The sequence below is a fragment of the Aulostomus chinensis genome, chromosome 1 (genome assembly GCF_037954235.1).
Source record: "Aulostomus chinensis isolate RoL2024-O1b breed Wild chromosome 1, RoL_Achi_v1.0, whole genome shotgun sequence".
Classification (NCBI taxonomy): Eukaryota; Metazoa; Chordata; class Actinopteri; order Syngnathiformes; family Aulostomidae; genus Aulostomus; species Aulostomus chinensis.
The window spans coordinates 63,676,507-63,691,783 of record NC_141320.1 but is presented as its reverse complement, the minus strand read 5'-3'; the positions used below and the strand labels follow the sequence as shown (position 1 = coordinate 63,691,783).

At 41.0% G+C, this 15,277-nt stretch overlaps 1 protein-coding gene across 4 annotated transcripts in view; it reads left to right on the top strand.

Moving 5' to 3' along the window:
* The window catches only part of dmd (dystrophin), a 225,378-nt gene that overhangs the window by 120,161 nt on the left and 89,940 nt on the right, over positions 1-15,277 (top strand). For all 4 annotated transcript variants that reach the window (XM_086200177.1, XM_086200186.1, XM_086200196.1 and 1 more), the window contains 6 exons: positions 2,807-2,999; positions 6,139-6,284; positions 12,774-12,874; positions 14,445-14,556; positions 14,635-14,748; positions 15,047-15,202. In XM_086200177.1, coding sequence (XP_086056303.1) covers positions 2,807-2,999; positions 6,139-6,284; positions 12,774-12,874; positions 14,445-14,556; positions 14,635-14,748; positions 15,047-15,202 — 822 coding nt within the window. The remainder of the gene's footprint in view (positions 1-2,806; positions 3,000-6,138; positions 6,285-12,773; positions 12,875-14,444; positions 14,557-14,634; positions 14,749-15,046; positions 15,203-15,277) is intronic.

Below are 15,277 nucleotides of genomic sequence, written 5' to 3'. Positions count from 1 at the left end.
ACTGCTGTTAGTTGCCAATTCTCATCAAGCCTCTCAGCCAAGTCTTGCGTGAGTTTAAACAAAGCCTTAGGCTGCTGGTTTTTATTTTATCTTTTGTCAGCACTACAAAGGACTTTGTGAAAATGCCGGTTTGAGTAAGGGCCAACACGGGAGATGTGTGTTTACTGAGTTGTAGTATAAAGACACAAACATGAGAGTGAGTGAGAATATTTACCATGTGCTGTCTGCTGAACAACCAAACCAAAAGAATAAAATCCATATTGCACAGCAACAGACCATTTTTTGTTGCATTGCGTTGTTTTGAGTTGCATAATGCTGAATTCATCCGTGTCAAATTGCACTGCCTCGTGTCACCTTCCTGATTAATTTGTAGACGCTCTGAGCCTCTTTTTGATCCATTAGTGATACTAACTTCACACTGTTAATCCATAGGAAATCGGTGAATGAGTAGGATCAGTGGGGTGATTTGTAGGATGTAGCAGGTAAATAATCACCGAACTGTAGGATGAAGGCAGCTCAGCATTATCCTCTATAACATAGAGATGTTCAATCCTCCTCACAGCCAAGACACATACTCCTTACTCATGAATATTATTGGAAAACACAAGTATTTTGAACCTCGACAGAATATATTTTCATAAGCTGACAGCTGGCGGCGAGGTTTGCCGAGGGGAAGTTGGTTTTAAAAGTTTCAGCAAATATTTTATTTTCTCTGAAGTCAGTTCTGTTTAATGTACGATACAGTCGTTAGGAAGGAAGGAGCTCTCAAACCGCTGATGTGTAGGAGTTAGTGTGTGTAAAGGTGTGGGCACTTTAGTGAGGGAAACCTTGTTTGTGTGTTTCCAGGTGAACTCTAGTCTGTCCCTCCATCTCTGTCAGCTTCATCTGTTTATTTTCCTTCATCTCTCATCCACTTTTCCACTCTCACTCCTTGTGATGTCATCGCCCCACCCAGTCTGTCCTCTCCTCTCACATTTTTAATGCTTGCTGTTCCACATCTGCTTGTCGCTTCAGTTTTCTTCCAACTGTGTGTGGTGTTAAATGCTGGTGTGCCACTTCCCTGCAAGGAGGAATCATTTATACTATTTCTGTCAATGAATCTCATCTGAATTCAGAAATGAAATAGTCAGGATGCACTTCCAGGACCCCGAAAAACTGCAACACATAAGCCGATATCAATGTGGAAATTAAGAGACGTTGCAATAAACCTCGATCATGCATTCAAACAGCAAAGGTCAATGTTAATTTAGCAAATGCAGCAGCTTAATTTTGTTTCTGTAAAAGCTCCAGAGTTGCAACCTGGACTGATGTTTTCCAAATAACACTTCCTCAAGACCCACTTATTCATGTTTGTGGCAGATCCTACATTATGTTGGCTAAACCGTTTTATTCTAATTTATAATAGTATCTTTCAGATGTATCCCACAACGTTACTGCCTGTGAGTGTGCAGCAGTGTTGGGTGTGGTTAGAGGTGAAGCCAAGGAGGACTTGAACACACATAAATAAGCTGCTGTGAAAGTGTTTGCACTGCAGAGATACCCTTGTCTTTATCTTCAACATGACACCCTGGCAAACACTGCTGATACTGATCTGAAATGGTGTTGGACGAAGCTCTGAGGGATGTGGTGACGTCAGTGGTTTATATAGCTTGAACACAAACAACCGTAGTAACTTATCTGTTCGTGTACCACCACTACATGTCTGCTACATTGACAGTTGTGCTTCAGATAACCTTTACCTACACAGCTGTCAGGCTAGCTCCTCTGTCTTCATCCATTTATTACTCCTCGTGTTCCTCCTGGACTGGGGAGAAGCTTCTCTGGCTATTTGTTTGTGTGTGTGAGGATTACCTGATTTTTATGACCACACACACGCCTCCTCTTGAAGAACAAAGCTCCTGGAGCACCTTTGTTGTTCTGAGACTAAGCAGACTGTCTCGGTGCCTATAAGAGAAGCATCCACTGTTATTTGCAACAACAGTGAACATGTGGACATTTTAAGCAACAGCGTTTGCTAATTAACTGTTCACTAACCCCCTAAGCAACACTGTGCTATCTGTGACTGGGTGCAGCAGGTCTGTCAACCACTGGCTTTCTTCTCATGTAGGAAATTGTGCCCATAGCACTCTGTAGAGGACCACTTTATACAGAGTACAAAGGGGTGTCTCTGTTTTTAGCCTCTCCAAAAACAGGAGCAAAGGTTTTGAAACTGAGAGTTCTTTGCAGTATTCATCTGCAGGCATTAGCATGCCAGGTGACTTAGCAGGCTACAGAGAATTTTGATGGTAAACTGAGTATCAGTGCAAAGGGTCATTGAGCTTGCCTTTATGTCAAAATATAGATATCACCCTTACTGAAGGAACTCAAGTGTCTGTTAGCCCTTAAAGCAGCCATAAATGTGTGTACAAAATGCTGAACTTTTGCATTTTAATGAAGACAAACCTAATTTAAAAAGGAAAGCAACTTCATGTCCCTGATGCAAATGCCCTTCTCTGAGGTTGAAGAGGGGATTTTCTTTCTACACCCTGTACAGTTTAAAGTGCAGAAACACTTTAAACTGTACATTTTGGTTGTGCTGAGCTGGTCCAATTTCCTGCTTGGCTTCCTGTTCATTAGCAGTTACAACGGTATTTAAACATTTTTCTGTAAAATAGAACTGATTAAACATAAAGCAAATGAAGTGCGACTTTGATTTCAGATTTTATTGTGCTGGTCCGTATGGATTAGTTTCATTAAAATCACTGTTGACTCTGTTGCCCCCTCTTCTGTCCATCCGTGCCGTGACCCTCTCTGTCCCCTCTGGCAGGAGGAGGTGGCTCGCCTGGCTGCCCTGCAACCCCAGGTGGAGCTTCTGGAGAAGCGTTTGAAGGAGCTGAAGGAGGAGAAGGAAGGAGAGGAGGACCCTTCGACCCTCCTGGATGCTGACATCAGTGCGTTCAAAGAGCACTACCTCCAGGTCCTGGAGGATCTGAGGGCGAGAGAGAGGCAGCTACAACTGGGTGAGTGATTGCAGTGGCAGCTATAACCAGTTTTCCTGTCAAGCCAAGCACAACAGTTGACCTTGTTTGCTTACCTTTGTGACCCTCTTCTTTCTGTCGTTTCAATCAATTTTCAAAACAGGGGTCTTATTGTCCAAGACAGGGACATCATCCCAAGCATTTATGCTTCTGCACTAACTTTATGTGAGATTTATGAGACTTTTCTGCAGCTCATTCAGAATGAGCTGCAGCTGTTTAATAGTCTTTTTGGGAAGAGCAGTTAAAAGACCATTACTGTGGGCCACCCTACTGGCAGTAAAAGCATGGATGTGCCTCTCTTGGTCATTTTGGGACACCAAAACCTTGATTCCTGCAGACACTTTTCCTCTGCAAGAACCTGGTTCCAGGGAAATTTACAGGAGGAGCCACAGATTCAGGAGTTGATGTAATAATTTTGCATCTATTGCACTGTGAATTCTGATCATTCCAAAACAACAACATAGCTGAAGAAGCTTAAAAAAACAACAACAAGCAAACCACATCATCATTCTTTTGGCACAGTCTGAACTTATGCGCGTTGCAGTTGAAGGGCTGACAAACATCACCTTGTGAATGTTGTTTAGACACCAACAGCCATCACGGAGCCCCACCTTAGAGTAAGAACATATATCTCCCCTGAAAATGGCCCAAAAGAGGCTCTTTGTGGGTGGTTCCTGCAGTCAGAGAACACATAAAACACCTGGCGAGTTCCTGTTGGCCTTAAAACTGCCAGATCAAATCATTCAACAGCAGCTATTTTAAAAGTTGTGAGTCATTTTGACAGAGTGAACCTGCTCACATGATTCCTCACCAGCTCAGTTCTCCAGTTAGTTTTCAGTGGAGTGACTCCGGTGTGAACACGCCATCACCACTCAGCCATGTGGTTACAGTTTTTCACCTGTACTCATGCTGAGCAGCTAGTGAGAGTGACGGTGAGTCATTATGTCCTATTTGTACTGTGACTGTCTACTGAGATAAATATGCCCTGTGTTGCTCTCCCAATAAAACCAATCATAATGAGACTGAGAGAAAGGCTGAAAGCTGCGGCCATCAAGACAAGAAAAACTAAATCAGACAGGCGCTGTGACAAAACCAGAGTGAAGAGCTGTTTATATCAATGAAGGAGAGAGTGATGGAAAGAAATGAGAAAACAAAAAAATATAGCCGCTGAGAAAATGAGAAGCGGAGAAAGAGGGAGTGTACACCGAATGAGAAAGAGGCGGATAGAGAGAAGAAGAAGAGGAGATGCCGACGGCCTGCAGACGAGCTGCACTTCTTTACTCACTCAGACAGGCTGAGCTTTCCTCTCGGTTCATCTCGGGTCAGCATGGAAGCTTTGTCCACAAGAACAGAAAAAACATTCCAAACATACTTTTACATGCATGTCGCAGAGATATAGGAGACATTCACTTATCTAAAAGTGAAACGAAAGAACTCAACATTTCAGATCCATAAAAAGAATAAAATAAATTAGACCAGCTACTAATAACACTATCTTGACCATTGTCCTGAGAATATTCAGCATCCAATATACACTCACCGTCTGCTGAATTAGCTGCATTTACTGAAGGTAATGTGATCCAATACAACAGCTCCTCCATAGATTCTGAGAGATGATACAATTCAGTTCGACACCATCAGAGAAGTATTCATTTAACAGCTATTATTGAAGTAGTTTGTAGTGGTGTTGAACTGAACATTGAGTGTTTTGTCACTTCACGCAATTTACACTCATAAGAGGCGCAAAATATTACTGTAGGAACACATTTCAGTGTAATTCACTCCAGTGCATCACTGTGACCTCAGTGATCAAAGTAAAATAGAATTGTTGGTAGAGAAAAGCCGAGTTATTGTAAAGCTTCAGTGGATATGAATGCCGAGAGAGAGAGAGAGAGAGAGAGGAGCTCAGGGCATTATGGGAAGTTTCCCCTGCAGCAGATCTAGGAGGTGGTTCCAGGCAAGCCTTAACTATAACTTTCATCCCAACAGAAAGTTAGAACCCTCTGAGGCAGAGCTGTTTTATTAGCATGCATGACATTGCACAAGTGGACCTGATGCAGTGAAGAGACAGTCGAGATTATGAAACTCAACGCAGTCTCAGTCTGTTTTCCTGAGACAAATTAGTGTTAGAACCTCTGTGAAACTTCCCTAAAGACTTTCTGGTATAACAGGGTTGGTGCTTAACTTCGTCAACAGGGTCGACACGCCAAAGAAATTGGGAAAGGCTTCATGTAATAGGACGTGGAAGATGGCTTTTTTGTTTTTTTTTTGAACGGCAGGATTTTTATGAGGTCTTCACTGCCTAAAACTGAGATATGAGTGCTACTAAATTTTACATCAGTCCACCATCATTAAATAACCTTCATTATACAGTAAATACCATCTTCAGTTTTGTACGTTGCACTCAGGTTAGAGCAGTGGAGGGATGGGTTGTGTCAGCTGTGTATCAGGCCATGCACACCTCTTGAGGGTATAAAACGCACCAATGCAATGTTTTTTGAAGTATTGCTCCATTTTGAATTTCATTTAATTTCAAATTTACTGTATCAACACAGGTAAATAACCAAAGCCAAATCAAGAAAAACAGGCATGTTGGTGAATGTTGGAAATGTCCATTTGCCACTCTGCTGTAGAGTGAAGTGGTGGAATAATTTCGCTTGTGCCCTGCCTTGTGACGTACTTGAGACCTGCTTGAAAGAGTTAAAATATGAAGATAATGAAGAGACTCCACTTGAGGCCTGAGCAAAAAAAACACTTGGATGTATCCTGATGACACAGTGAGGAAGTGCATTTTAGTATAACCCAGACTGCTGCTGGAGTTCAGACTGCTGAAGCCTTATTTGAACTTTAGCTGAAGTTCAGAATTTTGTTTTTGTGAGGAGGAAGAGCTGTGGACTCTAACAGTGTTGTCAGGTCCAGGAGAACACCTTCAGGGCCTTTATGGCGGGTAGGAAATGTAGTAATGACACGCTGCACTTAAATTGATGAACGCAGCATAGCGAAAGATGGCTTTTGTCCCTCAATGGGTTCTGCAAGTAGATGTAGGAGAAGACAGATGTCACTGATGGCTTTTCAACACTCTTTTTTCCTTTGACCTGACGTTCCTTGTCTTTTCTTCTAGTTTTGGAGAGCTTGCCACCAGCTCGTTATAAGGAAACCATATCGACGCTGTTGGCATGGTTACAGCAGTGCGAGGCCAAGCTGGCTGTTCCCTCCACAGCTGTCACCGAGTATCCCATTATGGAGCAGAGATTGAAGGACATCCAGGTACACATTTCCACACAATACAGAAGAATAATAACTCCCTCTTTTAATATCTTATTTGGAGTCTGTGAAATAATAAAAGTTAAGGTTATAGGCTCTCAGAGGCAAATAAATGTTTGCAAATACCGTATATCACTGTTCTTTTGCACCAAGGCACTAAAATTATCTACATTTGGACTCGTGCTGTTTAGGGGCAATAAAACCCACTATAGACTCCTATTTATTTGTATAATTTCACTGAGCTTTCACTGTAATGATGTTACAGCTGGTGTGGGACACCACATTGAGCTCATAGCATTTAGTAACTCCATTATGACGTTATTGCATTAAGTTGAATCATATGCAGCAGTCTAATTAAAATCCTTGTTTCTGATGCCGAAGCGAAACGGAGGTGGATATCAGTCGCTCACAATGCTGTTCCGACTCCGGCGCAGAGTCGTAGTTCTTCAATCTTAATGAGTTGGATCAACAGTTCAACTGAGTGAATGTAGTGAGACGATCATGACTCATCCACGCAAAGATATGAAAGCACAAACACACAGCGTCAGTGTTTGCAGTTGCTGGAAAATTCTGTGGTCGGTTCTTAACGGCTTGCTCTGGCAAGATTCCCCGGGTTTGCAAGGAAATGAATTGATTATAAATTAATTAGATCATTAATGCATTCTTTTTGCAAAACACTGAGCTTTTTTCCAGCTGAGTTGACTACAGAATTAACCCCTCAATGCACAACTTCCCTACATTCATCTCTCTGTCTCTCATGTCTTCATTTTCTCACAGTTTTTGATGGGTTGTTTGTTGTTGTTGTTGTTTTTTTGTGCCTGAATTTTGTTGGATATTTCAGTTTTGATGCACCCACATTAATTTGGTAATTTTTTTTCTTAACCATTAGTGTATACAATATTGTTCAGTGTACAAGGTGTCGCTTTCAACATGGCACGTCACCACCAGTCATTTAGCCACCAACACAAAGACAAACAAATGTACCTTGCAGTACTAGTTAAAACTTTTAAACTTGTTTACAGAGTCACTTTGGGGTACTACGATATGAAGCCACCCTCCATTGGGGGTCAACTCTGATTCAGCTGGGATTCACTCTCTGTCACAGTGTTTGTCAATACTACCGCTGAGATCTATTTACAAATTCCAATAAAAAGCCAAAATGGGTCTGGCTGTATAATCCTGTGAAGCTGTAGCACTGTAATCAAGTTTTACTACAAATTGTAAAGTTTTACTACCATTAGCAATGCCAAACTGCCAAAGCAGCACTCTTTAAAGGATGGTAGCAGGCCGAGGATAGAGAAGGGAGCGAAAACAGTTGACATGCCCCATTAACCAGGAGTCTGATTCATACCCACAAACCAGGGAGGAAATTGCCTGCATCTGATACACCGGAATATCCCCAAATCATTGTCGTAAACATCAAATGGAACAAATCATTAAGGCAGCCGGAGTCTGCTTGTTAGGAGAGGAGGTTTGCTTGGGACACAGCTAAGTGTTAATTACAATAAACTCTCTTGAAGAGGTTGATTTAATTTTCTTTTTTCTTTTTCTTTTTTTAAATTAGAGGTAAAATTGTTGTTGATGTTGGCCTATCAGCATTTGACACTACGAAAAAACATTAATAAACTTAATTTATTTGTCTTCATGCAGTCGGTCTTGTGACTTTCGGCAGTTTTGCTTTGTGTATTTAACATAATGGAATGTAAAGTACACAACTGGGCAACTTTGATGATATTAGTTCACCTGTAGTCTAAAATATATTGAATTTCACAGTTAATATCCATAAAATCTTTCCTCTCATTGTCCGAGTCAGAAATCTGTACTTCAGTGGAACTTGTAGATGCTAAAACTTTCCTTTTCCACTCTTATTCACATTCATATGGGTTTTTAAAGAGGGCTTTGTTTGTTTATCACTTATAGCCTGATTGGTCGAACGCTTTATTCTTAGAAATAATAGATCTGGAATATCAGATCATTTTAAAGCCGATGTTACAGTATTTATTGATTTAAAATCTATTTTTGATCAAAAGAGAAGCCTCGAGCAAGAATGATGAAGTTGGCTTCATCTCATGCTAATAATAATGCGAGTAGCCATGATTGTATTCTTGTGGAATGTGTTGGGGCACTGCTTTGACGGACAAATCTAAAAGCAGGGAACTCAGGGAGACAATATACGAATAGAAAGCTATAAGGTTAAGATAAAACAAGGAGACAAAATTAAAATGTCAATCAGAGACAATCCAAAACAACATAAGAAGATCAAAATTGATTTTAAGGAGTTATTTAAAAAGAAGCGGCTGACTCTGTGAGACACAGAACTCTCGGTGTAAGGTTGACCTTGAGGATCTGAAGTGGAGTGAAGTGGCTCGTATGGAGGTCTCCATCTCTGTGGAGTCAAGTCAGGTTTAGGAAGACTGGTGTGTTTAAATATGCAGGCAGCTGGTTATTTAAGTCGTTGTCCTGATGTAGCTAATCAACTAGGGAAGCTCTGTGGTGTTATCTATTTGTTAAAAGGTTCCTGAGTGTCTCGCTTGATAACAAAGCCTTTATCCACACATCCCTGTATACCTTTCAAAGTCATATGTGAGGAGGATCTGGTTTCATTCATTTAAGTGTACTAAAGGCTGCTGCAGGTAATATTCCTGGGAGATATTTCCATCCTCCCCTGGACCATCGTGAATTACACACAGTAGTGAAGAAGCTCATTTAGCCGCAGCCGTCTCATTCATTCAGTCTCTAACAAAGCTTGGGACCGTAGCTGAGGTTCAGTTGGAATGTAAATTAGCCTCATCCTTTAGCTCATGCTTCATACCTTCTTACAGTAGGCTGAGGTACTTCCTGGTCATTCAGTGAGTGTGAAATGCATCACTGAAGTTGTTTCTACTGAATAAAGAGCAGCTTGAATCAGAATTCTCACTGTAGAAGGAAAAACAAATTCTCATCTTGTGACTTTGAGAACAGTTGTTGCGGTCTTTGTGCAAAAATAGTCAAATAAACGGAAAGATGTCCAATTTCACTGAATATCTGTAAAGCCGACTTTTATCTGTTTAACATGCAGGCCGGAGTTGGTCTGTGTTTATGTGTCTGTCTACAACGCCGCAATTTATAAGAGGCAGATCAGCAAAATCCCAATGGAGCAAAACAGTGTCTCTGTTTATCACAATATCTACACATACGCATTTATCAGGAGCCACACACAATCCGAAATATGCTGTGTGTGTCATTAGACATGCAACACACACACGCACTCGCACTCATTGTGTATGTCTTGCTGAAATAATAGGTTTCTCCTTCTGTTGTTGTTGTTTTTTTTTATTGTGTTTCCTGATTTTTACCTTCAGCTTAATTCAAGGACACAACGTAGAGTAAAGTGTGTGTTCGCTCCCAGCCCTCTTTAAACTTGATGATAGTCTCATTGCAGTGAAATCTAGCCATTTAGCCTGAGATTAATTAAAGACGAATGGAGATAATAATGAGGAATTCATGCTGCATACTGATGAGCCACCATTTTGTAGTAGTTTTTACTCAACGATAGACAGGACCTTTGTGTTTACGAACATACGGGAAATGTTTCCTTTACATAAATTTGACGAGGAAGTCCATTTGAATGCTAAATTGAAAAATAAATCAGGTGCAAACATTTTACATCACGCATTGGAAGCCAGGGGCAACAACTTTCGTGGGCCACGAGTTCAAATGAATCAGTGTGTTTGCAGGGTTTTGCAGTTAAATACGTCACCTCTTCACCCTTCTGTTGGATCTTTTTTCCAAAACTGGTACTGTCATAGCATCCACAGCGTCAGGGATAAAATTAAAAACTAGCAGCTGCAACTAAGCTGAGGTTCTTTCTATTTATATGCTTATTTTAAGACTCACTCACATCAACGTAACACAGGACCTATTGAAGATGCTCAAATTCAACCACTTCCACTGTTGTCCTGCTTAGACCCTGACTGGTATGGGCAAAAAGCCAGCTGGAGGAAGTGTCAGAGGCCTCATGCTAGTGATTCCTGACTTTCCTGTGGGGCTGAATAAAGATCAACAGAAAGGAGAATGAAAGAAAAGACAAAACTTTTAGCAACTCGTAATTTCCCCCTGCTTGGGATTCAGCGTGGCAGCAGAAGGATTGAGGTTAAGCCATAGTAACTGACGGATGTCCTGTCCTGTGGGCTGTGCTGGAACTAAGCTAAAGTAAGCCTCTGAGCCACCTTGGTGTGAACAAGACTTTCTTCCACCAAAATCTTTCACTGCAACCCACCTTAAAGTGAAGCGGGAATTCCCTCATCTAACCTCTTGTAACTCTCCATGCACAGCAGGGGAAGCAGAATCAAGCAGTGCGAAAAGGCTTTCATTACAAAATGTTAACAGAAGCAGCTCTTAGCACCTCATGCTTGTCAGTCTCCACTTTCTCATCTCACCTCCATCAGGATCCCATAAAGCAATGGTCAGGCTGTTTAAGTGACTTTTGCCCCAAAGTATTTTGGCAAATGTGCAAGCATGAGCGCCCACGTTGGATATTTATCTGATAAACCATGTGAAGGCTGGTTTGAAGCGCAACACAGGCGTCTTGATAAACGTCTTAAGAAATGCAAGCGTGATGATTAATTTATGGAACAGCAGGCTACTCTCCTCCTTAATGGAAATTACCAAAAGGTCATGAATTTGAAATATGATTTTTTTATTTTTGTAATTGGAAATATTTCTTCTTATCTATCCATACTTAATGAACCCTTAGATGACCACCAGAACGTATCACGCTGTTGCTAAAATATAAACAAACTAGCTGTTTCCTAAAAGAGTGTAGAGCCGTCCAGGGTGAACCCCGCCTCTTGCCCAATGTCAGCTGGGATAGGCTCCAGCCCTCCCATGACCCTTAACGGATAAGCGGTATAGAAAATGGATGGATGGATGGCATCTAAGTGTATGTAGTTATTTATGTATGCGGACATTCACACATTAGTACATGCCTAATAACCCTTCAACAGCTTTTCTCCTGGTGAGTTTATGTGCAGCATCAAGCCAGATTGATGTTCTTCCACACTTGCACGTGTTATTCTTACGTCGTGTCGGGAGCTGGACAGCAGACACGCTGAGATAAATGACCATATTAAAGGTGACTGCCAAACAGTGTTCCTCTAGCCAGTAGCTTTTCTCCTTTCTCTTGATGAAAAAAAAAACAAAGTTTGAATACTTTCTTTGCATTTTATTGGTGCAGCCACAAAGAAAAAACAAAAAAAAGGATTTGGCTTGGAAAGTCACTCGTGGATTGCGCTTAAAATTTAACAGAAAAGGGAGCTGCAGTGTGCAGACTTTCCTTGTTGTTCAGTTGTTCTTTCATCATCTGGTCCAGCAGCTGCCTTGCATGCTTTCTTGGATTTGTACAACTGCTACGCTATTAGTTTATCTCTACTTTTTCTCAAAGCCGCTACAACTTGATTTTTTACCTGGAGCGCTTTACATTGCTTGCACGTCCTCAATTTTTTTTAATCTCTATTTCGGACTCTTGAAACCAAGCTTTCGTTCATCAGTACCAGATGTTGTCAGGGACCTCACGATGGGATTTTTTATCGCGATATAGTATGAAACAACATGCTGAGATGCAACAGTGCCATCATCTGCATCATTTACATAAAATTTCAAAAATAGTGGGAGAAAAGTAACAAGTATAGCACCTGCGAGAACTCAACTCGAGAACTTTTTCTTTTTTTTCCGAAATATACATTAATGTTCAGTCTACATTTTCTATTTAGATAAAGAAAATAAAACAGTTTTTTTTCACTTTCCAGGGATTCTTATTGTGTAGGTATGAACAGGATAATGGCCAGTTTGTCGTACTGGGTATACGGGAAGTACTCCGTATCTACATATATGAAGAGTAAAAATTTATCACAGAAAATGTCATATCATCTGTCATATATGAAGCTTGAGATGTTTTGTGAAATGAGCAGATCCAAATAATAGCAAATTCTAATAGTAATAATGATGCATTTTATTTAAGAAGGCGCCTTCCTCGGCACTCAAGGACACCGTACATAGAATACATAAAAAAGCAGCAGCAATAAAAAAAAAAAAGTAAAAACAACCAAATAAAGGCAGAACAATGAATACAGTATCATGTGCAGTGGGCAGTTTTAAATGGATGTGTTTTGAATTGGCACTTGAAATGGGAGAATGAGTCAATGCCTCTTGTTATCTCACGTCTTTAACACACATTTACAACTGGCCTTTGTCATTTCACCCATTTTTCCTTGTCGTAGCAGGGCAGTCACAGGCTTTATTGATGACGTGAACAATGTTCTATTCGTGTGTCTCAGAAAACCATGAAAGCAGGATGCTGAGCCGAAAAGCCATTTCTGATTTCATTGTTTTTAACCTGCACTCTTCTGATCATGAAATGTCCAAAAAAAAAAAAAAAAAAAAAATCTTCCAGTGTGATTCCTATGTATATAATTTGTCTGATTCTGTTCATCCATCTCTCTCCCACCGCTCCAGGCCCTCCAGGTGGCTCTCACCAGCCACCAGGAGGAAGTGGACTACCTGACGTCAGCTGTGGAGCAGGTCTTCCAGAAAGCTCCACCAGATATCAGCCAGAAGTAAGATGGGAATGAATGGATATTTACTGTAATGTGAAATATAAAAATTACAACAACAAAAAAAAAAATTTCAGTAAAGAGGGAATATTCTGAACAAGAAATCGTTTGTGCTGGCACTCAAATATGCAATGTCCTAAACCTTTTGACAAGAGGTAAAAACTTTATTTTTCAAATATATTTTACAATAAAACATTCGTCTCTTACAAGAGCAACAACAAGCAATGTCACTGCTCGGGTATAACTAGATTCTGTGCACTTTAAGCTGCAAGCTTCCATCTACATTCCCTGGGCAAGTAAACACTGAAGAATGCAAAAATCAAGTCAAACTCAGAAATAACATTCTGTTCCAGTTGAGTTTGAATTATAACCAACAAGAGGTAAATAATAATAAGAAGAAAACAACCCTGCACAGACCTGTTGAAAGAACCTGAGGGAATTATTTGCGACCATTGTTTAAATATGCCAGTTTAAGAGTGAGCAGAAGGTTAATTTCAAAATGACGGTAAGTGTTTTCCTCTTGTCAAAACAGAAAGACTGAATCACCCTTACCTGCCACTCGTAAAGACATTTTTGGAGTGCCTCTTCCTATTTGCGTGGTGCCGTTTCACCATTCCGATGGTAAATATGACCCGAGTTGTGACTGCTACGTTACCTCCTGCTAGGCAAGCACGAATGAGTAGCTTCCTACAGTACATGACCTTATTATCAGCACTAATTACCAGCAATTATCATCAGTTGTATCAGGATGAGTGAAAGGGGACTCATCTACTCCAGGAGTGTGTCAGCGTCTGACTGAAGCAGGTATTACCCCCCCCCTCCCTCCCTTGCCAGTCACTCCTGTCTTGACAGCTCTAACGCTAGCTGTCTTCTTGAGAAATATAAATTAGTATGTTTAACATATTACAGTATTGCTAGAAAACATGGGAACTTACCGCTGAGTGGTGGAAGAAGCCTCCATCAGTCAGAGTTGTCAATTCTGTTTTCTGAAGGTTATGAAGATGCACTTAATTCAGCAAAAACAAAACGTAATAAAAAAGTATGATAAATCTCGTATGAAAGTGGTTTAAAGAAGGCTTAGATTAGGTTGCCTCATAATAAATCAAGAAAAATAGGGTATGAGCAAGAAATCCATCCATATGGAAAAACTAAACTAATTCCGCCAAAAAGAGAAGGTCAAGGACAGTCAATGAGCTGAGAGATCTGCACAGGATCTGTAATTGTATCCGTAATCCCCCCCCCAAAATCTGCTCCCTTCAGCATCACACCTTCTTTTATACAGCTACGACTGAGGGAGGAGTTTGCTGTTTTCAACCTATCAGCCTTTTACACCTTATACATATTAAAACTTAAGAGTTTTATTGACAAATGCAGAAAACCTTTCACTAATGGGGCCAACTCATCACACATCTAAATAAACGCTCCCTCAACAAACAGAGTTAAAACCACAATTCCTGTTGAACTGTGTGAACAATATGATGCGGCCTATTTATTATTTGAATTAATAATCATTAATCACCTCTTCAGTTCCTGTTGTGCTGATAATACCCCTTATCCATCTATGCTGCTGTAGGTACCGTATAGAGATGGACTCCATCATGGCGCGCTGGAGGCGACTAAGCGCCACGCTGACAGACAACGCCCAGAGAATCCAGGAGCTCATGGCCAAACTCATGCAGTTCGAGGTGAGACTTGTGACCTCTGATCAGCACCCAGTGAGCTCATTCGGCCCTTTGATACAACTAATATCCCCTCTCCTCCAGAACGATGTGAAAACGTTAAAGAAGTGGATGGCAGACGTGGATGTCTTCCTGAATGAGGAGTGGCCGGCGCTGGGAGACTCTGAAGCTCTGGAGAAACAGCTGGAACAATGCACGGTGAGTAAATGAAATAGCTCATAAGTGTCTTGTTTTTATCCACACACAAAATGAGAAGTTTTTTCAAAATGCTCAGAGGTGAGCAATACTTATTAAAGGTTGACGTGAGAAGGTGAAAATATAATGGGTTTAGGTTGAGATTGCCCCAGAGATTTCATAAAATATCCCTCAGAGTTCATGAAATGTCAGAGTCTATAAATAATCCCTCAAGGAAATGAGCAGATAAGCAGCTTTTTTTTTTCACAACTACAAAAACTATGAAGCTGAAAATGGTCTTAACTGTGTTGACTATGTACAGGCTCTGGTGAATGACATCCACACCATCCAACCCAGCGTCAACGGCATCAACGAGGTGGGCTTGTACCTCAAGAAGGAGGCCGAGCCACCGTTTGCTCTCCACATCCAGAAAGAACTGGACGAACTCAACGCCCAGTGGGAGAATGTCTGCAAACAGGTGTGTTCCATCACTGGTAGGCCCCACACTTCCATCCCAAGCGTGTGTTTTCCTGCTTTCATGTGTGTGTGTTTG